The sequence below is a fragment of the Macaca fascicularis genome, chromosome 19 (genome assembly GCF_037993035.2).
Source record: "Macaca fascicularis isolate 582-1 chromosome 19, T2T-MFA8v1.1".
NCBI classification, from domain to species: Eukaryota; Metazoa; Chordata; class Mammalia; order Primates; family Cercopithecidae; genus Macaca; species Macaca fascicularis.
In genome coordinates this window covers 44,083,983-44,109,879 of record NC_088393.1, presented here as the reverse complement: position 1 = coordinate 44,109,879, position 25,897 = coordinate 44,083,983, and the positions used below count along the sequence as shown (strand labels likewise).

General features: G+C 40.0%; 2 protein-coding genes and 1 pseudogene across 9 annotated transcripts in view; 1 reads left to right on the top strand and 2 right to left on the bottom strand.

Annotated features, from left to right (window-relative positions):
* On the top strand, nt 1-25,261 carry ZNF829 (zinc finger protein 829). Of its 4 annotated transcripts, none has more exons than XM_005589000.5 (6): nt 1-262; nt 1,013-1,137; nt 1,245-1,302; nt 2,848-2,974; nt 3,283-3,378; nt 23,292-25,261. In XM_005589000.5, the coding sequence occupies exons 2-6, from the start codon at nt 1,100-1,102 to the stop codon at nt 24,269-24,271; spliced, it is 1,299 nt and encodes a 432-aa protein (XP_005589057.1). In that variant the 5' UTR covers nt 1-262; nt 1,013-1,099; the 3' UTR covers nt 24,272-25,261. The 4 variants fall into 4 exon arrangements, with proteins under 4 accessions (XP_005589057.1, XP_015296578.1, XP_045237081.1 ...); XM_045381146.3 differs by having other exon boundaries at nt 234-297; XM_005588998.5 differs by lacking the exon at nt 1-262 and adding an exon at nt 308-477.
* Nucleotides 1-25,897, bottom strand: part of LOC102121732 (uncharacterized) — a 101,783-nt gene that overhangs the window by 32,763 nt on the left and 43,123 nt on the right. For all 5 annotated transcript variants that reach the window (XM_074023340.1, XM_074023341.1, XM_074023338.1 and 2 more), the window contains one exon: nt 22,778-22,941. The gene's annotated coding sequence lies outside the window, so the exon portion shown is untranslated. The remainder of the gene's footprint in view (nt 1-22,777; nt 22,942-25,897) is intronic.
* LOC135968682 (PEST proteolytic signal-containing nuclear protein pseudogene) lies at nt 4,944-7,157 on the bottom strand (annotated as a pseudogene).

The following is a 25,897-nucleotide window of genomic DNA, read 5'->3' as shown; positions in this document are numbered from 1 at the left end:
GTGTGAGAGTGAGGCGTGTGCCAGGTTCCCGGGGAGGCTCATCTCCATTGCCCAGCGCTACAGCCACCCGCAACTCTGAGGCTCAGCTGGATGTTGAGAGTTGAGGGAGCAGCCGTTTCGGGTGGGCCCAGGCGAGGAGCTGACAGGAATCGGCGTGGGTCCCGCTCTGGACTACATTTCCCAGAGGGCCTGGTGGCCTGCCACTTTTCTCGCAGGAATTCGAACGTTTCGTCACTCCTGGCGGGACTCTTAGATCTGGGAGGTGAGATATTTTGGTCCCCGGGAGAACTGGCTCAGGTCTGCAAGTTCCCATCTGGGATGACTGGAAAGGGCTTAGTTGAGGATACCGAAGGCTGGTGGGGAGCTGGCGCCTTGGGCCCGTGTGGGCAGAGCTGCCTGAAAGGGGGAGGTTGTGTTTGGGAGGCCAAGGCGGGCGGATCACGAGGTCAAGAGATCGAGACCATCCTGGCCAACATGGTGACACCCCATCTCTACTAAAAATACAAAAATTAGCTGGGCTTGGTGGCGCGCGCCGGTAGTCCCAGATACTAGGAGGCTGAGGCAGGAGAATCACTTGAACCCGGGAGGCGGAGGTTGCTGTGAGCCGAGATCGCGCCACTGCACTCCAGCCTGGCGACAGAGCGAGACTCTGTCCCCACCCCTCCAAAAAAGAGGGGAGGCTGTGGAATTGTCTGGGAGATAATAACACTGGGCTTATGTGCGGATATGGGATACCTGTCACTGGAGGGGTTGTGGCTGTGTGTACCCGTGGTGATGTGTGATTGTGACTGCGACAGTGTGGGGTGCCTACAATTGTGCAGCTGTAATTGTGTGTTTCCTATGGTGTGTATGTGATTGTAACTGTGTTGCCGTGTGTGGCTCCGTGTGTGCAGGTGAGACGTGCATGTCGCCTTGATTTAAGTGTGACTGTCCCTAACTGTATGTGGCATTCTGTGTATGAGTATGAGGTCCCGTCAACTGTGCGATTGTGACTCCAGAGCTCTGTCTCTAGGAAACCTCTCTGAGGTCTGGTGGTCAGATTCGAACCCTGGACAGCAGTGAACACAGCCTTTCCCCTGAGCCACTGGAATTGGACAGGATGCCCCATTCTACTCGGATCTCCATTCCCCATGTGTGGTGGGTAATGGGGCTGGGGAAGACCGCTTACTTGACTAATTTGGGTACCAAGAAAAACCTGGTGTCTCACAGTTACTCTTCCCTCTCCCAATTTTACCTTTCTCCAGGTGTCACCAAGAAGAGGCGGAAAGAATGCATGATGAACTTCTACAAGCAGTATCCAAGGTGTGTTGGGGTTTCTTCTTTTTCTTCTGAAAATTCTTGCTTAATAAAGGAATGTCATTTAATTCTAGGTCCCTATAATTTTCCCATCACAGAAAAGGATGGTTGCTCCACTTATGCTTGCTGAATTTTCTTCTCAAATATTTATTATGATTTAAAAATAAAAGGATGATTAGTTTAGAGATCTCAAAAATACAGCATTACCAGGAAAAAATAAAATTTGACCACTCAGATAACTAGTGTTAATATTTTAATGTGTTTTCATTATTGGTCAAGAACCAAATTTTGTTTCATTTGCCATTTGATGTTTACATTTTTACAAAAAAAGTGTCATAAATATGATCCCACGTCATCATTTTCAAATTCTCTAACATTGCTGTCAGTTGCCTGTCGATATTTTCTGCATGATCAAACATACTAGCTCCTTAGTTTTCTTTGGAGATGTCTTTCCTATAGTCCTCACTTCTTATGTTCCTAGATGCTGTTCTCTCAGTCTGCTGCTGGATGGTGTTCTAGGATTTGCCTTTTATAATTATACTGGCACTTTCATCACCATTTTCATGTTAGTTTTCCAGTGTCTTAATATAGTACCTTTTCTTTTTCCTAATTTACTCCCTAGTTTTGATGGAACATGTAGCCCAGTAGCTTCCTAAGAAAAGCCACATTGGAAATACTTTTATCATTCCCTGCAGATTTCAAATTGTCTTGATTTAATCTTCATAGTGGCTTAGTAATCTGATTGGAGATAGAATTCTATTTCAGAATTTATTTTCCTTTATAATATTAAAGGAATTACTTGTTTTTTTTCTTGTTTCAAATGATGCTATTGAGAAGTCTATTGCCATTCTGATTCCTGAAAACTTATGTGATCTGTCTTTTCTTCCTAGAAGCTTTTAGAAACTTTCTTTTTTTTTTTTTTTTTTTTTTTTTGAGACTGAGTCTCGCTCTGTCACCCAGGCTGGAGTGCGGTGGCCGGATCTCAGCTCACTGCAAGCTCCGCCTCCCGGGTTCACGCCATTCTCCTGCCTCAGCCTCCGGAATAGCTGGGACTACAGGTGCCCGCCACCTCGCCCGGCTAGTTTTTTGTATTTTTTTTTAGTAGAGACGGGGTTTCACCGGGTTGGCCAGGATGGTCTTGATCTCCTGACCTCGTGATCCGCCCGTCTCGGCCTCCCAAAGTGCTGGGATTACAGGCTTGAGCCACTGCGCCCGGCCCGAAACTTTCATTTTTGTTTTGCCCTGATATTCTGAATTTTTACTCCAAGTATTATGAGATGTGTTTGAAAGCTCCTCCCATTTTCCTGTCTCTTGGGGCATAAAGGGAAAGTGGGGAGGGGGAAGAAACTCACTAATTGAACTGAATGCATGCTGTTTCCTATCACTGGAAAAGTCCAGCCTACTTGTACATCCCTTTGTACACAGGACATATATCTTCTGATATGATAGGATTCACCCCCTTTAATTTTGCTTACTCTGTCCTTTCTTGCCACCTCTACCACCATCTTTTTCTTTTCTCCTTCCATTGTGAAAGCATGTTTGTTGTTTCAGGGGTCAGTGATGTTCAGGGATGTGTCCATAGACTTCTCTCAAGAGGAATGGGAATGCCTGGACTCTGGTCAGATGAATTTATACAAAGAAGTAATGTTGGAGAATTTCAGCAACCTGGTTTCAGTGGGTAAGGATAACTATTCCCGAAAATTCAGAGTCTGCCCTTGTAAATGTCTCCTTTCTCCACTGTGAATTATTTGCTTCATGTAACCAGCTGAATTTCTGCTCCCTCTTCCCTAAGGAATGGTTTGAGTTGAAATAGAATGGAAGAGTTGGAAGTGGGCAGCTCCAATGGGCTGTGGCTGAAGCTTCATCTTCTCCATCTTTCTCTGGTCCTTCTTGTAATGTCATCTCTTCTTTGATCACTAAGGGACTCGATCTGATTTCTGGGGAGCCCAGAGCATAACCATGTCCCATGTCTTTTCTTGTGAGCAGGACTTTCCAATTCTAAGCCAGCTGTGATCTCCTTATTGGAACAAGGAAAAGAGCCCTGGATGGTTGACAGAGAGCTGACTAGAGGCCTGTGTTCAGGTAAGTAAGAGATGATGGCTCAGGAGCAGGGCTATGAAGAGATATACTTCTGAGATGTTATCAGGAAGCTCCCTTTAAAGGCCCGAAGCCTCTTCCATATAAGGTATCCCACTTTTTTTTTTCTCATACTTTCTCCCTAGTCCAATATAGTAAGTACCTCCCTGGCTATAATTATGCTATAATTATTCTATCCACATTTTAGGTTTCATTCCTTCCTATGATATGCTATGTTTAGAATTGTATAACAGTAGACACTCCTACCCTAAGAAATAGATGTGTGTAAGTGCGTGTGTGTGTCTTTTTCTTTCCCTCTACTTGTTTTCATTTTCTCTACTTTCAGCTATTTAACGTCTTTGACCAGTTCATTCTGGATTTAATAGCTCATTCTTTCATTTATCAAACATTTGATTATTTCTTACTTTAAAAGAAATTGAAGGATAACATACACACATAAAACTACATGACTATGAGTGCATAGCATGGTGAAATTGAGAATGGTGAAACCACTACTAGGACAATAAGTGGAACATTACTAGCACCTCAGAACCCCTTCTCTGCCTCTTCCCAATCATCAGCCTCTTTTTCCTCTCCCAAAATAAATACCATCCTGATATTTAGCACCAGGGATTCGTTTTGCCTATTTCTGAACTTAATGTAGATGCAGTTGCACAGTATTTAGTCTTTTGCCTTTGGCTTTTTTTGCTCAACATGTTGTTTATGTGACATATCTATGGTGCTGCATATATCTGGTGTTAGTTCATTCTTACTGGCTATGTTGTATTTCACTCTATGAATATACACATATATATTATTTATTTATTTATTTATTTATTTATTTATTTATTTTTTGAGATGGAGTCTTGCTCTGTTGCCCAGGCTGGAGTACAGTAGTGTGATCTCGGCTCATTGCAACCTCTACCTCCTGGGTTCAAGCGATTCTTTTGCCTCAGCCCCCCGAGTAGCTGGGACTACAGGCCTGTGCCACCACGCCCAGCTAATTTTTTGTATTTTCAGTAAAGACAGGGTTTCAACATGTTGGCCAGGCTGGTGTCAAACTCCTAACCTCAGGTGATCCACCTGCCTCGGCCTCGCAAAGTGCTGGGATTACAGGCGTGAGCCACTGCGTCCTGCTTCATTCTATGAATATATTTTAAATTATGCTTTATATATTATTAATTACTATAAGTGACCTTTCTACTGTTGACAGCTGGTTTGTTTGCAGTTTTTAGTTATTACACATAATGCTGCTGTGAACGTTCCTGTGTGTAACTTTTGGCAAATGTACGTACACATTTCTTTTAGGCATATACATAGGAGTGGAATTACTGAGCAATAGGATATATGTGTGTTCAACATTAGTAAAGATACCAATTTTCCAAAGTAGTTATACCAATTTGCAGTTCTAGTAGCAGTATGAAGGTTGCCATTGCTCTGTATTCTTACATTCTTACCAGTTATTATTGCCAGGCCCTTTAATTTTAGTTATTCTGCTGTGTGTGTTCTCTGACATGCCTGTTTAAGTTTCTTGGCTAAACTTAGTCGGTTGTCTATCTTTTTCCTGTTGCTTTCTTTTTTTTTTTTTTTTTTTTTTTGAGTTTGACAAATTTGTTGGTACTTTAGTAAAGACATTCATCTCAGTCATTTCTCTCTCCCAGCTTGACCTTAGGTTAATATTTCATTTGGGTCAAGAAAATAATACGTAGGAGAGGTATGTTATTTTAACAAACGGGAAAATGGACAAAAAATGGATAGTTTGCCTACATTAAAGTAAGTTAAATTCATGTATCTTGATATAATTAAATCATGTAAGAACTAAGAGTTCTATATACATTTCCATCGTTTTACTTGGGCTTATTCTAAACTTAAATGCTAGTGAACAAAATGTTAGGAATATACGCAGGCTGCTTCTCTGGAGTTATTACCAACTAAAAGACCTCAGCAAGCAGTTGCCACCAGTAAAACAATCTGAAGCTGCTTCCAAATATAATATTGTAGGAGTTTTCAAGGAAATTTTTATACTGTATGCTTCTTTTGTCTGTGACTATGCTTTTAAAGATGTGTTTAACTGTCACATTTTTTAAAAAGTTCATATACAATACAAAAATACAAAACAGACACCCTACAATACACAAATCTAACAAAGTACATGCGGTGAGATTCCAAAAAATGTTTGAAGATGTATTTTCTTTCCTTCAATTTCAGTATCTAAAATGTGCTTTTTCAGAGGCCGTTGGTCAATATGTACGCATTTAAAATAAACCATACAATTTTACTAGTAAGAAAGCCGATAGTTAAGTTCAATTCAAATTGGAGTTCACAAGTTAGTAATTTAAATCCTTAGACAAGGTTACAGAAAGTGCATCTTCTTATTTTCCATCTTCATACAATTTTTTTTTTTTTTGGTGTTTATACCTTTTAAAAACTAAAAACAGCCAAATATTTAAGCAATATGTAAATTTAAATTTTTGGTGGTGGTTTGTGTTTTAAAAGAAACAGCTTCCTTATGATTTGCCTCAAGTTCTGGTGGAAATGCTTAAAGGAACTAGCTAATAAACAAAAAACAAGAGAAGCACATTCAAAATACTGATTTACTTTGGTAGCAAATGGTTTTTCTTTGAAGACTAATGAAGATAGACAAGACCCATTAAGGTGAAGTGGACTATTTCAAATATTCAACAGTTTACATTAAAAAAAAAAAAATTCTTTTAGGAGCTAAGCATCTGTATCCACTGATAGCAATGCAATACCTAGTTTATGATGACTTGAAACAAAACAAATGCCCATAAGGAAAAAAGCTGTATTTTATCTAAATTTATTTTCAGTGAATAGTTCAGTAACATTTTCCTCCCAATACAATACTCCCTCTCTTTATAAGGCTGTTCCTGGGAGCCAAACAAGTTTAGGTAATAAGGAGTTAAGAGAGTAACTGCTTGCAGTTTTAAATAGACAATAACTTTTTGCTTCCCTCTTAATGTGCTAATAGTTGTGTCTAAAAAAATATGCAATTCTTAAAAAGGTACCATTTCTGATTTCTTTATTATCTGTAACCTTTGGAAACTAATCACATGAAACTACAAAACTAGCAAATGTCTTGAAATCTGTATATAACACATAAATTACCTCTAATTTCAAACTCTCATTTATTAGTGTACCCCTCAATCTTTTAAAAAAATGAAAAAGAAAAAAAAAGCAGCTCCAAAGATAGTCTTATACCATTCTTTAAAAAAAGAAACTGTTCCTTTTAACTTTACACCTACCCCACACCCCAATTTCAAAACATCATTTAATTGTCTTGGTCATGGACATTTCCAAGATGAGATTTTATATTTCGCTCCCACAGCTTCTAGTTATCAGAAAACCCATGTTTTCCTTTACTGAAGGAGTTTGGTCTAGCTGATGCTGGTGTATCCCTTCCAATATTCTTCATCCTCATCTTTGCTTCTGGAGGCATTTCCTCTGGTTCACTATCTTCATCTTCATTAAAAGCTGCGGCTACTGAAAGAGTTTTTGGAGTAAGAGTTGGAACAGTTTCTTTAGGCTTACTTGATCCAAGTTTGATGGATATGGCTGATGCTTTCTTTGTCGTCTGACTACCTATGGCAAATCCAAACTTGGAAATCTTTGTAGGCTTTGTTGGGAGGTCGGCGGCTTCTTTTTCAGCTGATCGCTTCTCAGCGCTGCGACTGGAACTTTCCCCTCCGTTACTCCGGCGGCTCCAGCTCGCTGCAACTTTTCAGGCTTCTCCTCTCCTGCCTTCCCGTCCGCCATTTTCCCCCTCCTGTTGCTTTCAAAGAATTCTTTTTATATTCTATGTATCAGGCCTGTGTTTGGTTATACATGATGTAAATATCTCCCACCACTTTATATTTTGTCTTTTACTCTTTTAATGGTATCTTTTGATGAACAGAAGTTAATTAATTTTAATGTGGTCACAGTTACCTTTTTCTGTATAGTGTTGCTTTTTTGTGTCCTGGGTAGGAACCATTGCCTACCCTAAGGTCATGAAGATATTTCCTATGTTATATTCTAGTAGCTTTATTGTTTTACTTTTTCCATTTAGATCTACTTTTCTGAAGTTGGAATTTGTATGTGTTGTGAGGTAGGGGTCAAATTTCATTTTTTTTCCATGTGAATATCCAGTTGACTTCTTAGTGTGTATTGAGATGACTGTCCTTTTCCCATTCTCTATAGGACTACCTTTGTCATAAATCCTGTATTCCTATTTCTGTGAGTCTGTCTCTGAATTCTGTTCCTTTGGCTTATTTGTCTATCCTTGTGCCAATAGCACACTGTATTAATACTGTAGCATGTAATAAATCTTATCTGGTAGAGCAAGTTCTCCTACTGCTTCTTAGTCCTTTGCATTTTCATTGTAAATTCTAGAATTAGGCCAGGCACGGTGGCTCATGCCTGTAATTCCAGCACTTTGGGAGGCCGAGGTGGGTGGATCACCTGAGGTCAGGAGTTTGAGACCAGCCTGGGCAACATGGTGAAACCCCATCTTTACTAACAATATAAAAATTAGCCAGGCGTGGTGGCGGGCACCTGTAATCCCAGCTACTCAGGAGGCTGAGAGAGGAGAATCGCTTGAACCCGGGAGGCGGAAGTTGCAGGGAGCAGAGATCGCACCATTGCTCTCCAACCTGGGGGACAAGAGCAAATCTTGGTCTCAAAGAAAAAAAAAAAGTTAGAATTAGCTTATATAGAGTCATTTGAAACTTAAAATGGCAAGTTATACTTTGCATGAGAATATTAATATCAGTTTATGGAGAATTAAGATTTTTAAATAGAAAGTCTTGTAAAAATGTTTGACTTTTTAATTTTGTACACTAGTCTGCTAGGTGCTGTACAGTTTAGAAAATAAGTAGGCTTATTAAGAAACTTGTTATCTAATGCAGGAGCTAGAACATTGCTGTAAATAATTTCTACAGAATAAGATTCATCAATGAGAAGATCAAACAGGAAGCTCAGAAGAAAGTTGTAAAACAGTCAAAAAATATGGAAGTGGAAATTCATCCAAGTAGAAGTTAATGGTTGGAGCCCTAGAAGTAGATGTTGTTACCTATAGAGTTAGCGTTGGAAATAGAAGATCCACGCCTCCCTTGAGAAAGAATTCTAGATTTAACGAAGCTCTAGGAACCTAGGGAGGAGTTTGTGAATCTTCACTTTTTCCCAGTTATCAGTTGATCTTAGCTGCTTTTAAGTATTTTATTTCTGTCTCGTAGCACTTTTCCTCCCTACCAACTTGCTAATTCACCCCCTTCTTAATCTTACCTTAACCTTGTACCTTTCTACTTGAAAGGTGGTCTCTGTTTATTCCTTTTTCATTTTAAAATAATTAATTTAATTTTCATTAAAGTAATATATTTACAGAGTTTGAAATCACAGTGTTATAAAGCTTATATTGAAAAACAGCAGCCCAGGCCAGGCGCAGTGGCTCACACCTGTAAACATAGCACTTGGGAGACTGAGGCGGGCGGATCACTTGAAGTCAGGAGTTTGAAACCAGCCTGGCCAACGTGGCAAAACCCCATCTCTACTAAAAATAAAAAAATTAACTGGGCATAGTGGCAGGCGCCCGTAGTCCCAGCTACTTGGGAGGCTGAGGCAAGAGAATCGCTTGAACCCAGGAGGTGGAAGTTGCAGTGAGCTGAGATCATGCAGCTGCACTCCAGCCTGGGAAACAGAGTGAGACTCCATCTCAAAAAAAGAGAAAAAAGAAAAACAGCAGCCTGCTTTTTCATGTATACATTCCTACCCTGACTGCCCCGGTCCCTCTCATCAAAGACAATACATTTTCAACTCTTACTTTCATTCTTCTGATACCTAACTTCAATTTTTGCATAGTATGTTTGTTTTGTCATTTTGTGATACATCAAACTGTAAAAGTATTTCCTGATGTCTTGTTCTGATAGTTGAGGGCTGGTCTCTGGTAATCACCATATGTATCTTGACTATAGCAATATTCATAGTTTATATCCTGATTACACAAATGTTGTTATAACTTTCCTGTTACCTACTTAATGTGCATCCCCATTTGTGTTATGCCTTATGTTTATTTGTATTGTAGTTTGTACTTTCTAGTTTGACATCTTTGCTTAATAATAGTCACTTAGGAATGTTTTTACATACTCTTCCCAAGTTCAAATACTGAATTGAAAATAAACCCATCAAAACTGAGATGTCTTTTTTATGTATCAGTTTTACATTTTGGAACAACTAGTTTTTTAAAGACAAAACTATTGTTATTATTATTATTATTTTTAGACAGAGTTTTACTCTTGTTGCCCAGGCTGGAGTGCAGTGGTACAATCTCAGCTCACTGCAACCTCTGCCTTCCAGGTTCAAGTGATTCTCCTGCCTCAGCCTCCCGAGTAGCTGGGATTACAGGCACCTGTCACCATGCCCGGCTAATTTTTTTATTTTTAGTAGAGACAGGGTTTCACTGTTGGCCAGGATGGTCTCGAATTCCTGACTTCAGGTGTTCCACCCGCCTTGGCCTCCCAAAGTGCTGGTTTTACAGGTGTGAGCCACCATGCCTGACCTGTAATTTCCTTGATAACAAAAGCATATCTATTACATTTCTGTTATGATTATTCCCAGATAGTCTCAGCTACTCAAATTATAATGTTTAATCACAGAAAAATGTGGGAGGTAGGTAATTTAGAACTGTGATACATAAACATTTTAACGGACTCCTAAGTTCATGTGATACCACTCCCCCAATAGCCACCCACGTTCCTTATAAGCCTTTATAAAAAGGACAGAAATGTCTTTTTGCACATTTGTGCCCTGCACATACCATAACTAAAGTTAGCCTTGACCCAAATACAAAACAAAAAAACCCCATGTATTTATTTACATTACCCAAAGGTATAGCATCCTCTAACATAAAAAACAAGGCATACATATGAAATAATAATGGCATATATGTTAAAACTATTCTTGGGAATCAATGTTTTAATACCTTATGTTAGAAGTCATCCAGGTTTTCGAGGATTATCTATTAATTTTTCTTAATTCCATTGTCTTAAAGTTAACTAAAAATCTTGACTATTATATTTAAACTGACACACTACAGAGCAACACAGTTACTTTTTTTTTCTTCTTCTTTTTTTTTTTTTTTTTTGAGACAGAGATTTTCTCTGTCGCCCAGGCTGGAGTGCAATGGCGTGATCTCGGCTCACTGCAACCGCCACCTCCCAGGTTCAAGCGATTTTCCTGTCCCAGCTTCCTGAGTAGCTGGGATTACAGGCATGCGCCACCATGCCCAGCTAATTTTTGTATTTTTAGTAGAGACGAGGTTTCACCATGTTGCCCAGGCTGGTCTCTAACTCCTGACCTCAAGTGATCCACCTGCCTCGGCCTCCCAAAGTGCTGGAATTATAGGCGTGAGCCTCCGCACCGATTTGGTTTAACACATAATTGTATAGTTTTTATAATTTTATTTTATTTTATTTTATTTTGAGACACAGTCTGGCTGTGTTGCCCAGGCTGGAGTGTAGTGGTGCATCTTGGCTCACTGCAACCTCCCACACACCCACCTCTCCCAGGCTCAAGTGACCCTCCCACCTCGGCGTCCCTAGTAGCTGGGACTACAGGTACACGGCACCATGACCGGCTAATTTTTGTATTTTTTGTGGAGATGGGATTTTGCCATGTTGCCCAGGCTGGTCTCGAACTCCTGAGCTCAAGTAATCCGCCTGCCTTGGCCTCCCAAAGTGCTGGGATTACAGGCGTGAGCCATAGCATCCAGCCTAGTTTTTATAATCTTAAAATTTACATTTTGCACTGATAAAATCAGGAGGAAGATATATAGTTATTTTTAAACCAGAATTATTAAGCCAGTCTTTTTAAAAATTTGTTTTTGAGCTAGCAGTTCTTGTGAGGTTGTGGCGTTATTTTTGCGGGGGAGGGGGGAATTTGTTTTGTTTGCAATTTTATAATTAGTTTATGTATTTGACGATCAGTGAGTGATTAGTTCTCATCCCATTGACTGTCTGTAGATTTTTGAAAGATGTAACAGGTACATAGGTAACCAAAGTATAGAGCTTATTTGGTGAATCATCATCCCCATTACGTTTTCTGGACAACCTCACACGGATTCGTTATGGGACATTCCGAATTCGTTATGGGACATTCCGGATTCGTTATGGGACATTCCTGATTCCTTTGGTCCAGGCAGCTTTGTTGAGCCTGGTATCAATGCGCACATCTGGAGTTCCCGTCTCCCTCATGGCAAATTTCTGAATCTCTTTGAGTGCCCGAGGGCACACTTCTTGAAGCCCACTCCATGGATGCGCTTGTGCATATTGATGGTGTACTTTCGGGTCACCACCTTGTTCATTGCAGAACGGCCCTTTTTTCTTCTCACCACCCTTCTTTGCGGGAACCATTCTGCCAGGTCCAAGTTGGAAAGGCTTGTTTTTTTTTTTAAGCCTAGCACATTCAAACTTTTAGAAGTTTTCTGTGACTATCTTTGCACTACAGTCACACACCTGAATAGCCCACAAAGCTGAAAATATTTGCTATCTTACTCTTTATAAAAAAGTTGCCTAACCCCTGCTGTCTATGAACCAGAGTAGGGCTCCTTTAATTTTTTTGTTTTATTTTCAGCTTTATTAAGGTATAATTCACATACCATACAGTTCACCCATATAAAATGTACAATTCAGTGACTTTTAATATAATAGAGTTGTATAAACATCACCATAATCAATTTTAGAACATTTTTATCACCTCAGAAAAACCCCTGTACACTCTAGCTGTTACTCCCACCCCTCTCCAGCGCCACGCAACCATGAGTTGATTTTCTCTATGGATTTGCCTTTTCTGGACATTTCATATAAATGGAATTGTACAATATGTGGTCTTCTGCAAATTCCCTGTTTCATAACTTAATGCTCTTCAAGGCTCATCCATGTTGTAGCATGTATCAGTATTTCATTTCTTTTTATTGCCAAATACTATTCCATTTTATGGATATACCACATTTATCCATTGATCAGTTGATGGACATTTGGGTTTCCTCTTTTAGGCTATTTTGAATAATGTTGTATGAACATGTCTGTAAGTTTTTGTGTGGACATAAGCTTTCAGTTCTTTCAGGTTTCTACCCAGGAGTACAATTGCTGGGTCATATCATAACTCTGTGTTTAGCTATTTGAGGAACTGCTAGACTCTTTTCCAAAATGGCTACACCATTTTACATGCCCACCAGCAGTGTATGATGGTTCCAGTTTCTCCACATCATTTGCTAACACTTGTTATCTTTTTTTTTTTTTTTTAGACAGTCTTGCTCTGTTGCCCAGGCTAGGCAACAATGTCAGTTCACTGCAACCTCTACCTCCTGTGTTCAAGCAATTCTCTTGCCTCAGTCTCCTGAGTAGCTGGGATTATAGGCTTATGCTACCACATCCAGCTAATTTTTGTATTTTGGTAGAGACGATGTTTCACCATGTTGGCCAGGCAGGTCTTGAACTCCTGACTTCAAGTGATCCACCTGCCTCAGCCCTCCAAAGTGCTGGGATTACAGGAGCGAGCCACCACACCTGGTCTGTGTTTTTATTTATTTATTAATCTTTATTTTTAATTTTTTGGGTACACAGTAGGTATGTATATCTATGGGTTACATGAGATATTTTGATACAGGCATGCAATGCTCATATCAGAGGAAATGCGATATCCATCACCTCAAGCATTTATCCTTTGTGTTACAATCTAATTGTACTCTTAGTTTTTAGGTTTTTTTGTTTTGTTTTGTTTTGTTTTTTAAGATGGAGTCTCACTCTGTCACCCAGGCTGAAGTGCAGTGGTGTGATCTCTGCTCACTGCAACTTCTGCCTCCCGGGTACAAGTGATTCTCGTGCGTCAGCCTCCCAAGTAGCTGGGACTACAGGCATGTACCACCACACCCAGCTAATCTGTGTGTGTGTGTGTGTGTGTGTGTGTGTGTTTAGTAGAGATGGAGTTTTACCATGTTGGCCAGGCTGGTCTTGAACTCCTGACCTCAAGTGATCCACCCACCTCAGCCTCCCAAAATGCTGGGATTACAGACATGAGCCATCATGCCCAGCCTCTTTTAGTTATTTTTAAATGTTCAATTAAATTATTTTTGACTACAGTCACCCTGTTTTGCTAGCAAATACTGTTACTCTTTTTTATATGTGTTTAAACAATTTTTTTTTGTATATGAATCTTTTTTAAAAATTATTGTATAAATTCTAGGTGTACAACATGAAGTTCTGATACACATACATATTGAAATAATTACTGTAGTTAAGCAGGTCATATCAAATAACTATAATTTTTTTCTTTCTTTTTTTGTTTAGGGTAAGAGTACTTAAAACCTACTTTCCTGACAAATTTCTAGTATACAATAGAGTATTACTAACTGTAGTCCTCCTACTATACATTAGATTTCTCATGAGCTTTTTTTTCTAAGTTTTTATTGATACAAATTATACATATTTATGGAGTACAAGGGATAGATTGATGCATTCATACAATGTATAAGGATCAAACCAAGGTATTTAGATACCCATCACTCTGAATATTTATCAATTGTTTTATATATATATATGTATTTTTTTTATTTTACTAATAGAATGTGTGCGGTGTCATTTTTTTTGTGTATGTGAGAGAGTTTCACTGTTAGCCAGACTGGAGTACAGTGTCATGAGAACAGCTCACTGCATCCTTGAACTCCCAGGCTCAAGGGATTCTACCACCTCAGCCACCTAAGTAGCTAAGACTGTAGGTGCATGCCACTATACCTAGCTAACTTTAAAATTGTTTATAGAGATGGGGGTCTCCCTGTGTTCCCCAGGCTAGTCTCAAACTCCTGGCCTCAAGTGATCCTCCTGACTTGGCCTCCCAATGTGCTGGGATTACAGTTATGAGCCACTGTGGCCCTGCTATTAAGTTTTTTTGGTTCCTTGTGAATTGTGGATATTAGTCCCTTCTCAGGTGAAGAGTTTGCAAATATTTTCTGCCATTCTACAGGTCTCTTCACTCCGTTGATTGTTTCCTTTGCTGTGCAGAAGCATTTTAGTTCAATATAGTCCAATTTGTCTTTTTTTTTGTTGTTTGCCCCTTATTGAAAATATCTTTAAGGTCTTATCTAAAATATATTTGCATATTCTTCTGAAGTGTTTCCCCTATGTTTTCCTCTAGTAGTTTTATAGTTTGGGGTCTTATAGTTAAGTACTTAATTCATTTTGAGTTTATTTTTGTATATGGTGAGAGATACAGTCTAGTTTCATTCTTCACTCTATGGATATCGAGTTTTCCCAGCACCATTTATTGAACAGGGTGTCCTTTTCCCAATGTCTGTTCTTGGCACCTTTGTCAACCATCAGTTGACTATAAATACATGGATTTATTTGTGGGTTCTCTCTTCTGTTCCTTTGGTCTTTGAGTCTGTTTTTATGACAGGACCCTGTTTATGAAAGTACCCTTTATTATGCTGTTTTGGTTATTACAGCCTTGTAGTATATTTTGAAGTTCGATTCTTCCACTTTTGTTCTTTTGCTACAGATTGCATTGGCTATTTGGCATCTTTTATGATTCCCTACAAATTTTAGGATTTTTTTTGTTTTTGCTGTTCATGTAAAAACTGACTGGTATTTCAGTAGGTATTGCATTGAATCTGTAGATTGCTTTGGGAAATATGTTCATTTTAACAATAGTTCTTCCAGTGCATGAGTATGTAAATATCTTTTTATTTGTTTGTGTTGTCTTCAATTTCTTTCATCTGTGTTTTGTAGTTTTCCTTGTAGAGGTCTTTCACTTCATGGTTAAATTTGTTTCTAGGTTGTTTTTTGTAGCTATTATATTAATAAATGGGATTGTTTTCTTGATTTGTTTTTCAGCTAATTCATTATTGTGGATGTATAGAAATCCTTTTTTTTGTTTTTGTTTTTGTTTTTGTTTTTTTGAGACAGAGTTTTGCTCTGTCTCCCAGGCTGGAGTGCAATGGCATGATCTCAGCTCTCTGCAGCCTCCGCCTCCTGGGTTCAAGCAGTTCTGCCTCAGCCTCCTGAGTAGGTGGGACCACAGGTGCCTGCCACCACACCTGGCCAATTTTTGTATTTTTAGTCAAGACAAGTTTCACCATGTTGGCCAGGCTGGTCTCAAACTCGTGACCTCAAGTGATCCACCCACCTCGGCCTCCTGAAGTGCTGGGATTATTGGCGTGAGCCACCATCCCCAGCCTACTACTTGTTTTTGTATATTGATTTTGTATCTTGCAACTTTACTGATTTCATTGATCAGTTCCAAGAATTTTTGGTAGCATCTTTAGGTTTTTATATATATGTAAGATCATGTCATCCGTAAAGGGACAGTTTTACTTTCTATTATCCAGTCTGGATGCGTTTTATTTCTTTCTCTTGCCTAATTGCTCTGGATAGGACTTCCAGTACTATATTGAATAGCAGTGGTGAATGTGGGCTTCTTTGTCTTGTTCCAGTTCTTAGAGGAAAGGCTTTCGGCTTTTCCCCATTCAGTATGGTGTTAGCTGTAGATTTGTTATATATGGTCTTTATTATGTTAAGGTATGTTTTTTAATGCCTGATTGTTGAGAGGTTTTTATAATGAAGAGATGTTAAACTTTAGCAGATGCTTTCTCTGCATCTGTTGAGCTGATCATATGGTTTTTGTCCCTCATCCTGTTGATCTGATACATCATGTTATTGATTTGCTTATGTTGAACCATCCTTGCACTTTTCAGGAAAATCTCACTTAATCGTTGTATATTATCTTTTTGTTGTATTATTGGATTTTGTTTGCTAGTATTTCATTGAGGGGTTTTGGGTCTATGTTCATGAGGGATATCAAATCTTTTTTGTTGTTGTCGTCATGTCCCTCTCTGGTTTTGGTATCAGGGTAATGCTGGCCTTGTGGAATAAATTAGGAAGAATTCACTCCTCTTCCATTTTTTGGAATAGTTTGAGAAAAATTTAGGTTAGTTATTTGTAATTTTGGTAGGATTCAGCAGTAAAGCCATTTAGTCTTGGGCTTTTCTTTGTTGGGAGACATTTTACTACTGCTTCAATCTCGTGACTTGTTATTAGTCTGCTCAAGTTCTTCTGCTCTGTTTCTTCCTGGTTCAATCTTGGTAGGTTTTCATGTATCCAGAATTTTTCTGTTTCCTCTAGGTTATCTGATTTGTTAGCATATAGTTGCTTGTAGTAGTCTTTGATGATCTTTAATTTCTTAATTGACCCAGTGGGCATGCATGAGCAAGCACATTGTTTAATTTCCATGTATTTGTGTGGTTTACAAAGTTTTTATTATTGATTTCTAGTTTTATTCTAGTGTCGTCTGAGAAGATACTTGATATGATTTTGATTTTTAAAAATTAGTTATAACTTGTCTTATGGCCTAACATATGGTCTCTTCCTGGAGGATGTTCCATGTGCTGATAGGAAAAATGTGTATTCTGCAGCTGTTGGATAAAATGTTCAGTTAGTGTCTGGTAGGTCCATTTGGTCTAATGTCCAGTTTAAATCCAAAGCTGTTGATTTTCTATCTAGACGAACTGTCTAATGCTGAGAGTGGGATGTGGAAGTCCCGTACTATTATTTTATGGGAGTCTATCTTTTTTTGTTGTTTTATTGAGACAGAGTCTCGCACTGTCGCCCAGGCTGGAGTGCAGTGGCACAATATTGGCTCACTGCAACCTCTGCCTCCCAGGTTCAAGCAGTTCTCCTGCCTCAGCCTACTGAGTAGCTTGGATTACAGGTGCATGCCACCATGCCCAGATAATTTTTTTTTTTTTTTTTTTGAGACAGAGTCTTGCTCTGTCACCCAGGCTGGAGTGCAGTGGTGCAATCCCAGCTCACTTCAGGCTCCATCTCCCAGGTTCACGCCATTTTCCTGCCTCAGCCTCCCAAGTAGCTAGGACTACAGGTACCCACCACCACGCCTCGCTAATTTTTTGTATTTTTAGTAGAGATGAGGTTTTACCATGTTAGCTAGGATGGTCTTGATCTCCTGACCTCTTGATCCACCTGCCTCGGCCTCCCACAGTGCTGGGATTACAGGCATGAGCCACCGCGCCTGGCCACACCCAGCTTATTTTTGTATTTTTAGTAGAGACAGGGTTTCACCATGTTTGAAAGGCTGGTCTTGAACTCCTGACCTCAAGTGATCCTCCTGCCTCAGCCTCCCAAAGTTGGGATTACAGGCATGAGCCACCACACCCAGCCCTATCTCTCTTTTTCGATCTAATAATATTTGCTTATATATCTGGGTGCTGCAGTGTTGGGTGCCTATAAATTTAGAATTTTATATCTTCTGGCTGAATTGATCCCTATATCATTCTATAAAGACCTTCTTTGCCTCTTCTGCAGTTTTTTACTTAATATCTGTTTTATTTAAGTACAGCTACTCTCACTTGCTTTTGGTTTCTGTTTGTGTGCCGTATTTTTTTTTTCATCCCTTCACTTTCTGTCTGTGATTTTATAGATAAAGTGAGTTTCTCACAGTCAGTATATAGGTGAGTCATATTTATTTTATCCATTCAACCAGACTGTATCTTTTAAGTGGGGGATTTGGCTGTTTACATTCAAAGTTATTATTAATAGGTGAGGATTTATTCCTAATCTGTTAATTTTTTGTATGGTTGTTTTATATCCTTTTTCTTTTCTCTTATCATTTGGTTTGGTGGTTTTATGTAATGGTTACATCTGAGTCCTTTCTCTTTCCATTGGTATATCTGCTCTACCAGTGAGCTTATTTTCATTTGTTTAATGATGGTAGATATGTCTTTCACTTCCAGATGTAGGACACCCTTTGCCATTTTTGATACGGTCACCCTAGTTGTGACAAATTTTCTCTGTTTTTGCTTCTCTGGGAAAAACTTTCTCCTTCATTTTTGAAGGATGGCTTTGCTAGGTATAGTATTCTTGGCTGACAGTGCTTTTTCTTTTAGCACTTTGAATATCTCATCCCATTCTTTCCTGGCATGGAAGGTTTCTGCCAAGGGATCTGCTACTAGTCTGATGAGGGTTCTCTTATATGTGACTTGATGCCTGAGGGTTCCCTTATATGTGACTTCATGCTTTTCTCTTGCTTTTTTTAGAATTCTCTTTGTCTTTGACTTTTGACAGTTTGACTGTAATGGACCTTAGAAGACCATTTTGGATTGAATCTATTTGGGCATCATTGAGCCTTCTGTATCAGGATGTCTGTATTGCTTACAAGACTTGGAAAGTTTTCAGTTATTATTTTGTTAAATAGGTTTTTATGCCTTTGCCCATCTCTTCTCCTTCTAGAATACCCAAAATTTGAATATTTGGTTGCTTTATGATGTCCCATATGTCACCTAAGCTTTCTTCAGTTTTAAAAATTACTTATTATTTTTTACTTTTGTCTTCCTGGATTACTTTTAAAAACCTGTCTTCAAGTTCAGAAATTCTTTCTTCTGCTTGATCTAGTCTATTGTTGAAGCTCTCAATTGTGTTTATTTCATTAATTGAAATTTGTCAGCTTCAGGACTTCTGTTTGGTTCTTTTTCTTGATATCTATCTGCTGAATTTCTCATTCAGATCATGAATTGTTTTTCTGGTTCTTTTGGTATTTATCCATGTTCTATTGGGTCCCACTGAGCTTCTTTAATATCATTATTTTGAATTCTTTTTCAGGTACTTGATAGATTTATTGTTTGTTGGAATCTGTTGCTGGAGAATTAATTGTGTTACTTTGGAGATGTCATGGTTCCATGCTTTCTCATGTTTCTTTTATCCTTACGTTGATATCTATGTATTTCTTGTTCTGGTCATTTTTTCCAATTTTATGGATTTGTTTTCATAAGGAAAACCTTTTTCCTGTACATGTATTTATAGTGTTGGTTGGGTAGGTTGTTTTGGCTTTGTTCTAGGTGGATGCAGTGGTATAATCTCCATATGATTTCTTTGGCTGCAATCAGTGGCAGCAGTGTCTGTGAGTTCCTCAGTGACTTAGGGTTTGGTTGTTAGTGGAAGCTGTGATGAGGCTTTTCTGGGATAGGGATGCCAGCTATGCTGGTCTGTAGGCCCCAGTGGTGTTGGTGATAGCCTGGGCATGCTGGATCATGGGGCCCAAGGTGGTGTATTCAGACACTTGGTAGCTGCTCCATGAAGGTTGATCCCTGGGCCTCCAGATTGCTTGCTCAGGTGCTGGCAGTAGCAGCAGTGGGCCAGGAAGGAAGGCAGGTCCTTGGGCTCCTTGTTGGCATGTATGGCATTGATTATGACAATAACATTAGTTAGCCAACTCTTTGGGCTTTGAAGCAACATATGCAGGCACCAGCAGTGGTAATGGCAAGCTGAATGGGCCAGTCTCTGTTCCTCTAGGTGGTGTGTACATTTTGATGCTTGCAGTGGTGTTGGCAGCAGGCTAGGCTGGCCTGTCCTCGGGTCACTGGCAGGGGTGTATGGATGCTAGTGATGGTGGGTGGGCTGAGTCAATCCCTGGGCTCCCAAACGTTAGATGGTGGGCACTGGCAGGCTAAGAAAGCCCATAATTAGGCCCCCAGAAGACATGTTCAGGCATTGGTGGGAGTGTGAGGAGTGAATTCATCCCCACACCCCTGGACATTGCATATAGGCAGTGGCAGGGGCAGTACCAGGCATGGAAACCCTGTCTTCTCACCCTCCGAGTGGTGCATGTGGATTCAGGCTATGGTGGGTAGGGTAAGTCAATTCCCATGCCCCCAGACAGCATGCTCGGACCTTGGTGGCACATTGGCTCTGCCTTTCCTCATTTGCGGGGATGGTTGGTGCATGTGGGCACCAGCAATGGCCAGCAAGGTCAGTCGATTCCCAAACCCTCAGATGATGTGCGGAGGCAGCAGCTTTGGTGGGCCAGGTAGGCTTGATGTTAGGCCCTTTGATGCTGCCCAGCACTAGTCTTAAGGCCCCTGAAGGCACTTGCAGATGCATAGGGACCCAGCTGCTTGGAAGTAGTGGTGTTCCTGTAAGTGGCAGTGGCCCCAGGCAGGTGACTCTCAGGCTCTGGGGAGCACACACTTCAGCTCCCGCTGTCCCAAAGGCAGCTTCCAACTCTGTTGTACTGCTCATTCCCCAGGGTGTAGGACTCTGAGTGCTGGACTGGAGTACTGGGGACCTAGCCACACCAATGGTTCTAGCCATCATTGCAGTGCTGTAACCCTCTACATGGACATGGGGAGAAGCCAGCAGAGCTCCATGGATGTAGAGATGGAAGAACTGTTGAGTCCCTGGGCAGGATGTAGTCTGGTGGGAGCTGGGCTCCCAAAATGACACCATGCTGCAGTTGCTTGGGTTTGGGGAGGGACCCAGCATGAACTTTCTATCTAGAACAGTATTGTGTAGACACTGGGCAGCTCCCTTTACTAGTCTTAGGGCCATGAGGGCTGAGGGGCTGTTTTGTGGCTAGGATTGCAGGAGTCCACAGTGGGAATGTGGTCTCCCTTACCTTTCCCCTGGGCTCCAAGCTGATCCTGGCCAGGCCAACTGCTTTGCTTCTCTCTTTGTGCCTCAGAGGTTCCCTGTTACTTCCCTGCTGAATTCCAGTGCTCTGTCATAGATGCTCAGATTGGTGTGTGATTATCTACTCGCTGTTTTGGTCCTTCTTTGTGGAGGAGGTAAATGCTGGGTGCCTCTAGTCATCCATCTTGTAACTCCACTCTAAAAATGTATTCTTGAGAACAATAAATCTAGACTCATTTATTGCCTCAGTAATTCTTTAGGTAGTTTGCCAGGAGCTGAGTATATATTAGTGAAAACATAAAACATTTCTTGATTTTGTTGGATCTATGCAGATTATATAATATTACAAATAATAAGTGCTATTAATAAGAAATAGCAGGAAGATCTGAGGCCTAATAACAGGAAGACCATAATTTAGACTGAAGATCAGTTATGGCCTTCTAGAGATATGCTGTTTGAGCAGAGGCTCAAATGATGAGCAGCAATTAGCAGGGCCAACAATGGTGATAGGATGAGGGGTATGCCAGGTAAAGGGGAGATGTGTGTGGAAAGGCCCTGAGAGGCAGGGAGAACTTGATGTGCTTGACGGACTGAGGCTTCTTGAGCAAGTGGAAGTGGAGTATAACACAAGGTTGAAGAGGTAGGTAAGAGCCTCATTATTGGAGTCTTCTTGGTAATTACCAAGGAGTTTAGATTTTCAGTAGGGCAAAGCGAGACAAAATACCATATCAGTTGCTGAATGGATTAGAGGGTGCTGGAACATACTGGGGAGACCATTAGGAGATTCTTGTAGTGGTCTAGGAAAGAGGGGATTCAATAATTAAATAAGGACAACTTTAAGAGATTTTTAGGGACTCACCCAGACTAAGTTTGGCCAATGATCATGTGGAGGGAGGACTTGAGATAGTCTAGCTGGCTTTATTTTGATGTCTTCAAGCCACTTCATTTGCTCAGTATCTGTTTTTGCTATGGCATTCTTTCATAATAATAGCTACCAATACTGAGTGCTTACTTTACATCAGATTATTTACATACATTATTCTTCATCTTTTTAGCAATCATGAGTTAAGTGTCATTCCCATTTCAATAAACAAGGAACAGAGGGCTCAGAGGTTAAGTAATTGCCTTAAAGCATAGAACTGGGGCTCACAGTTTATATGTTGACATGGACTTCCTTTCTTCTCATAGAGTACATTTCATCCTGTCTTAACTCTCTTGTGTCTCAAACTTGAGCTGTCTTCCTTCTCAGTCACTGCTATGACTTGAATGATTCATTTCTTTCTCCCAAGGTCAACATCACAGAATTCCAGAGCAAATTATTTTCAGTGAATCCCTAACCCATATCATGCTTTATGCACAGAAGAGATTTACCTGTCTACTCTTCCCACCAGTTGTGTTCAGCATATTACATTTGTTGGAGGCTAGTGATTTGCCAGTATACCCTTGCACAGTCACTGAACTCCACCCACCCCTGCCATTTAAGCCTTTCAACACATTTATTATTCTTTTTTTTTTTTTTTTTTTGAGGCGGAGTCTCGCTCTGTCGCCCAGGCTGGAGTGCAGTGGCGCGATCTCGGCTCACTGCAAGCTCCACCTCCCGGGTTCCCGCCATTCTCCTGCCTCAGCCTCCTGAGTAGCTGGGACTACAGGCGCCGCCACCACGCCCGGCTATTTTCTTTTTTTTTGTATTTTTAGTGGAGACGGGGTTTCATTGTGTTAGCCAGGATGGTCTCGATCTCCTGACCTCGTGATCCGCCCGTCTCGGCCTCCCAAAGTGCTGGGATTACAGGCTTGAGCCACCGCGCCCGGCCACATTTATTATTCTTAATAGTCCTTTGATGAGGTCTGACAATTATCTACAAATTGCAAAACATACAGTATCATGCTCTGTGTATGTGACTATATGTTTATACATGTATATATAATTAGAATCTCTTACTCACAGTGCATGCCCTGGAGCAGAGGCGGCATCCTGCTGGCCTGTCCTCTTCCATGGCCCTCCAGCTGAACCCCTGCCAGGCCATGCTAATGGCCTTGCAGTTGGAGCGCCACGAGCTGTATGATGAGGAGACACAGAGCTGGGTCTCAGGCAGCGTCTGTAGGAGATCTGGGGTGGGGGCAAAGAAAAATAAAAATAAAAAATTTGAATCTCTCTATAATATGGAAGATGGTGCTGAACACTGTGTATTCACCAAGGCTTAAGGTGACTGTGGTTCAGACCAAAATTTGAGGATCATAGAGGTCATCTACTTTCCAAATCCATATCCTCAGCTTCTTTTATTACCTCTCCTAACGTCTATGCTTTTCTTGTCAATTTTACAGATTGCCTAGCCACCTTTGAAAACTAAATGTGTAATTTTTCAGATATTCTTTTCAGTTTAATCCTCCCATTTCATTTTTAGAAGTTTTAACTCGCTCAGAATAGGAAAATGTATTTGCCTTTGTATTTTCTTTCAGATCTGGAATCAATGTGTGAGACCAAGATATTATCTCTAAAGAAGAGACATTTCAGTCAAGTAATACTTACCCATGAAGACATAACTACTTTTATTCAGCCCACATTTCTTACTCAACCTCAAAAAACTATGAGTGAAGAGAAACCATGGGAATGTAAGATATGTGGAAAGACTTTTAATCAGAAATCACAATTTATTCAACATCAGAGAATTCATTTTGATGAAAAACCCTATGAATCTAAGGAGTGTGGGAAGTCCTTTAGTGGTGGCTTACTCGTTACTCGACATCAGAGGATTCACACTGGTAAAAAACCCTATGAATGTAAGGAATGTGGCAAGGCTTTTAGTTGTAGTTCATATTTTTCTCAACATCAGAGGATTCACACTGGTGAGAAACCCTATGAATGTAAGGAATGCGGAAAAGCCTTTAAGTATTGCTCAAACCTTAATGATCATCAGAGAATTCACACTGGTGAGAAACCCTATGAATGCAAAGTATGTGGAAAAGCCTTTACTAAAAGTTCACAACTTTTTCTACATCTGAGAATTCATACTGGTGAGAAACCTTATGAATGTAAAGAATGTGGGAAAGCCTTTACTCAACACTCAAGGCTTATTCAGCATCAGAGAATGCATACTGGTGAGAAACCTTATGAATGTAAGCAGTGTGGGAAGGCCTTTAATAGTGCCTCAACACTTACTAACCATCACAGAATTCATGCTGGGCAGAAGCTCTATGAATGTGAAGAATGTAGAAAGGCCTTTATTCAGAGCTCAGAACTTATTCAACATCAGAGAATCCATACAGATGAAAAACCATATGAATGTAATGAATGTGGGAAGGCCTTTAATAAAGGCTCAAACCTTACTCGACATCAGAGAATTCACACTGGTGAAAAGCCCTATGACTGTAAGGAATGTGGAAAAGCTTTTGGTAGTCGCTCTGACCTCATTCGCCATGAGGGAATTCATACTGGTTGAATGACAGAAAGCAAAGTAAGACTGTTTTGTTAACCTTTATAATATTTTTTTTAAAAAACAGGTAATGAGAACAAATTAGGATACACATTATCAAAGGCTCTCCTACATAATAGTTTTTAAAGGATACAATAACAAAGTACCAAGTACCAAAAACTTGGTGACTTAAAACAAGATAAATTTATTCTCTTACAGTTTAGAGCCTGGAAATCTAAAATCAAGGGTGCTGACAGTTTGGGTTCCTTCTGAGGTCTCTGAGTGAGGATCTGTCCTATGCCTTTTTCTTAACCTCTGTTAACAGCTGGCAGTCCTTGGCATTCCTTGGCCTTTTACATACATCATTCCAATGTCTGCCTCCATCTTCACATTGCATTCTCCCTGTGTATCTCTGTGTAAGTCTTTTCTTTTATTTGGACACCAGTCAGGTTAGATTGGGGTTACCTGGTAACCTCATCTTAACTTGATTACATCTGTCAAGACCCTATTTCCCAGTAAGGTCACATTTACTGGTACCAGGGGTTAGGTCTTCAGCATATCTTTTTAGGGGACACAGTTCAACCCATAATACCCTGTTAGAATGATTTTGTCTAATATATTTGTAATTTCCTTTTACATATAAATTGTTAGTCAAATATATTTTATTTTTATTTTATTTTATTATACTTTATTTTGAGACAGAGTCTAGCTCTGTTGCCCAGGCTGGAGTGCAGTTGTGCAATGTCAGTTCACTGCAGCCTCCGGCTCCTGAGTTCAAGTGATTCTCGTGCCTCAGCCTTCCAAGTAGCTGGGATTACAGGCATGTGCCACCATGCCCGGCTAATTTTTTTTTTTTTTGTATTGTTAGTAGAGACAGGGTTTCACCATGTTGGCCAGGCTGGTCATGAACTTCTGACCTCAACAGATCTGCCCGCCTTGGCCTCCCAAAGTGCTGGGATTACAGACGTGAGCCACCACGATGGCCAAAACAGACTTTATACCAACAAAAATTAAAAAGGACAAAGAAGGCCATTTATAATGATAAAGGATAAATTCAACAAGAAGATAAAACATTCCTAAATATGTATGCACCTAACATTGCAACACCCAGATCCATAATACAAATACTACTAGACCTAAGGAAAGAGATAGACAGCAATACAACAATAGCAGGGGACTTCAGCACTCCATTGACAGCACTAGACAGATCACTGGGACAGAAATCAACAAAGAAACTCTGGACTTAAATTGGACTCTCGACCAAACGAACCTAACAGACATCTGAAGAACATTCTACCCAACAATCACAGAATGTATACTCTTCTCTTCTGTGCACGGAACATTCTCAAAAACAAGTCATATGCGTGACCACAAAGCAAGTATCAATAAATTAAAAAAAACCAAAATCATATCTAATATCTTCTCTGACCACAATGGAATAAAAGTAGATATCAATACCAAGAGGAACTCTCAAAACTATATAGTTACATGGAATTTAAACAGCTTCCTCCTGAATGATTGTTGGGTCAATGATGAAACTAAGGTGGAAACTTAAAATTTTTTGAAATAAATGAAAATAGAGACACAACACATGAAAACATCTGAGATATAGCAAAAGCAGTGCTAAGAGAGGATTTTATAGCATTAAATGCC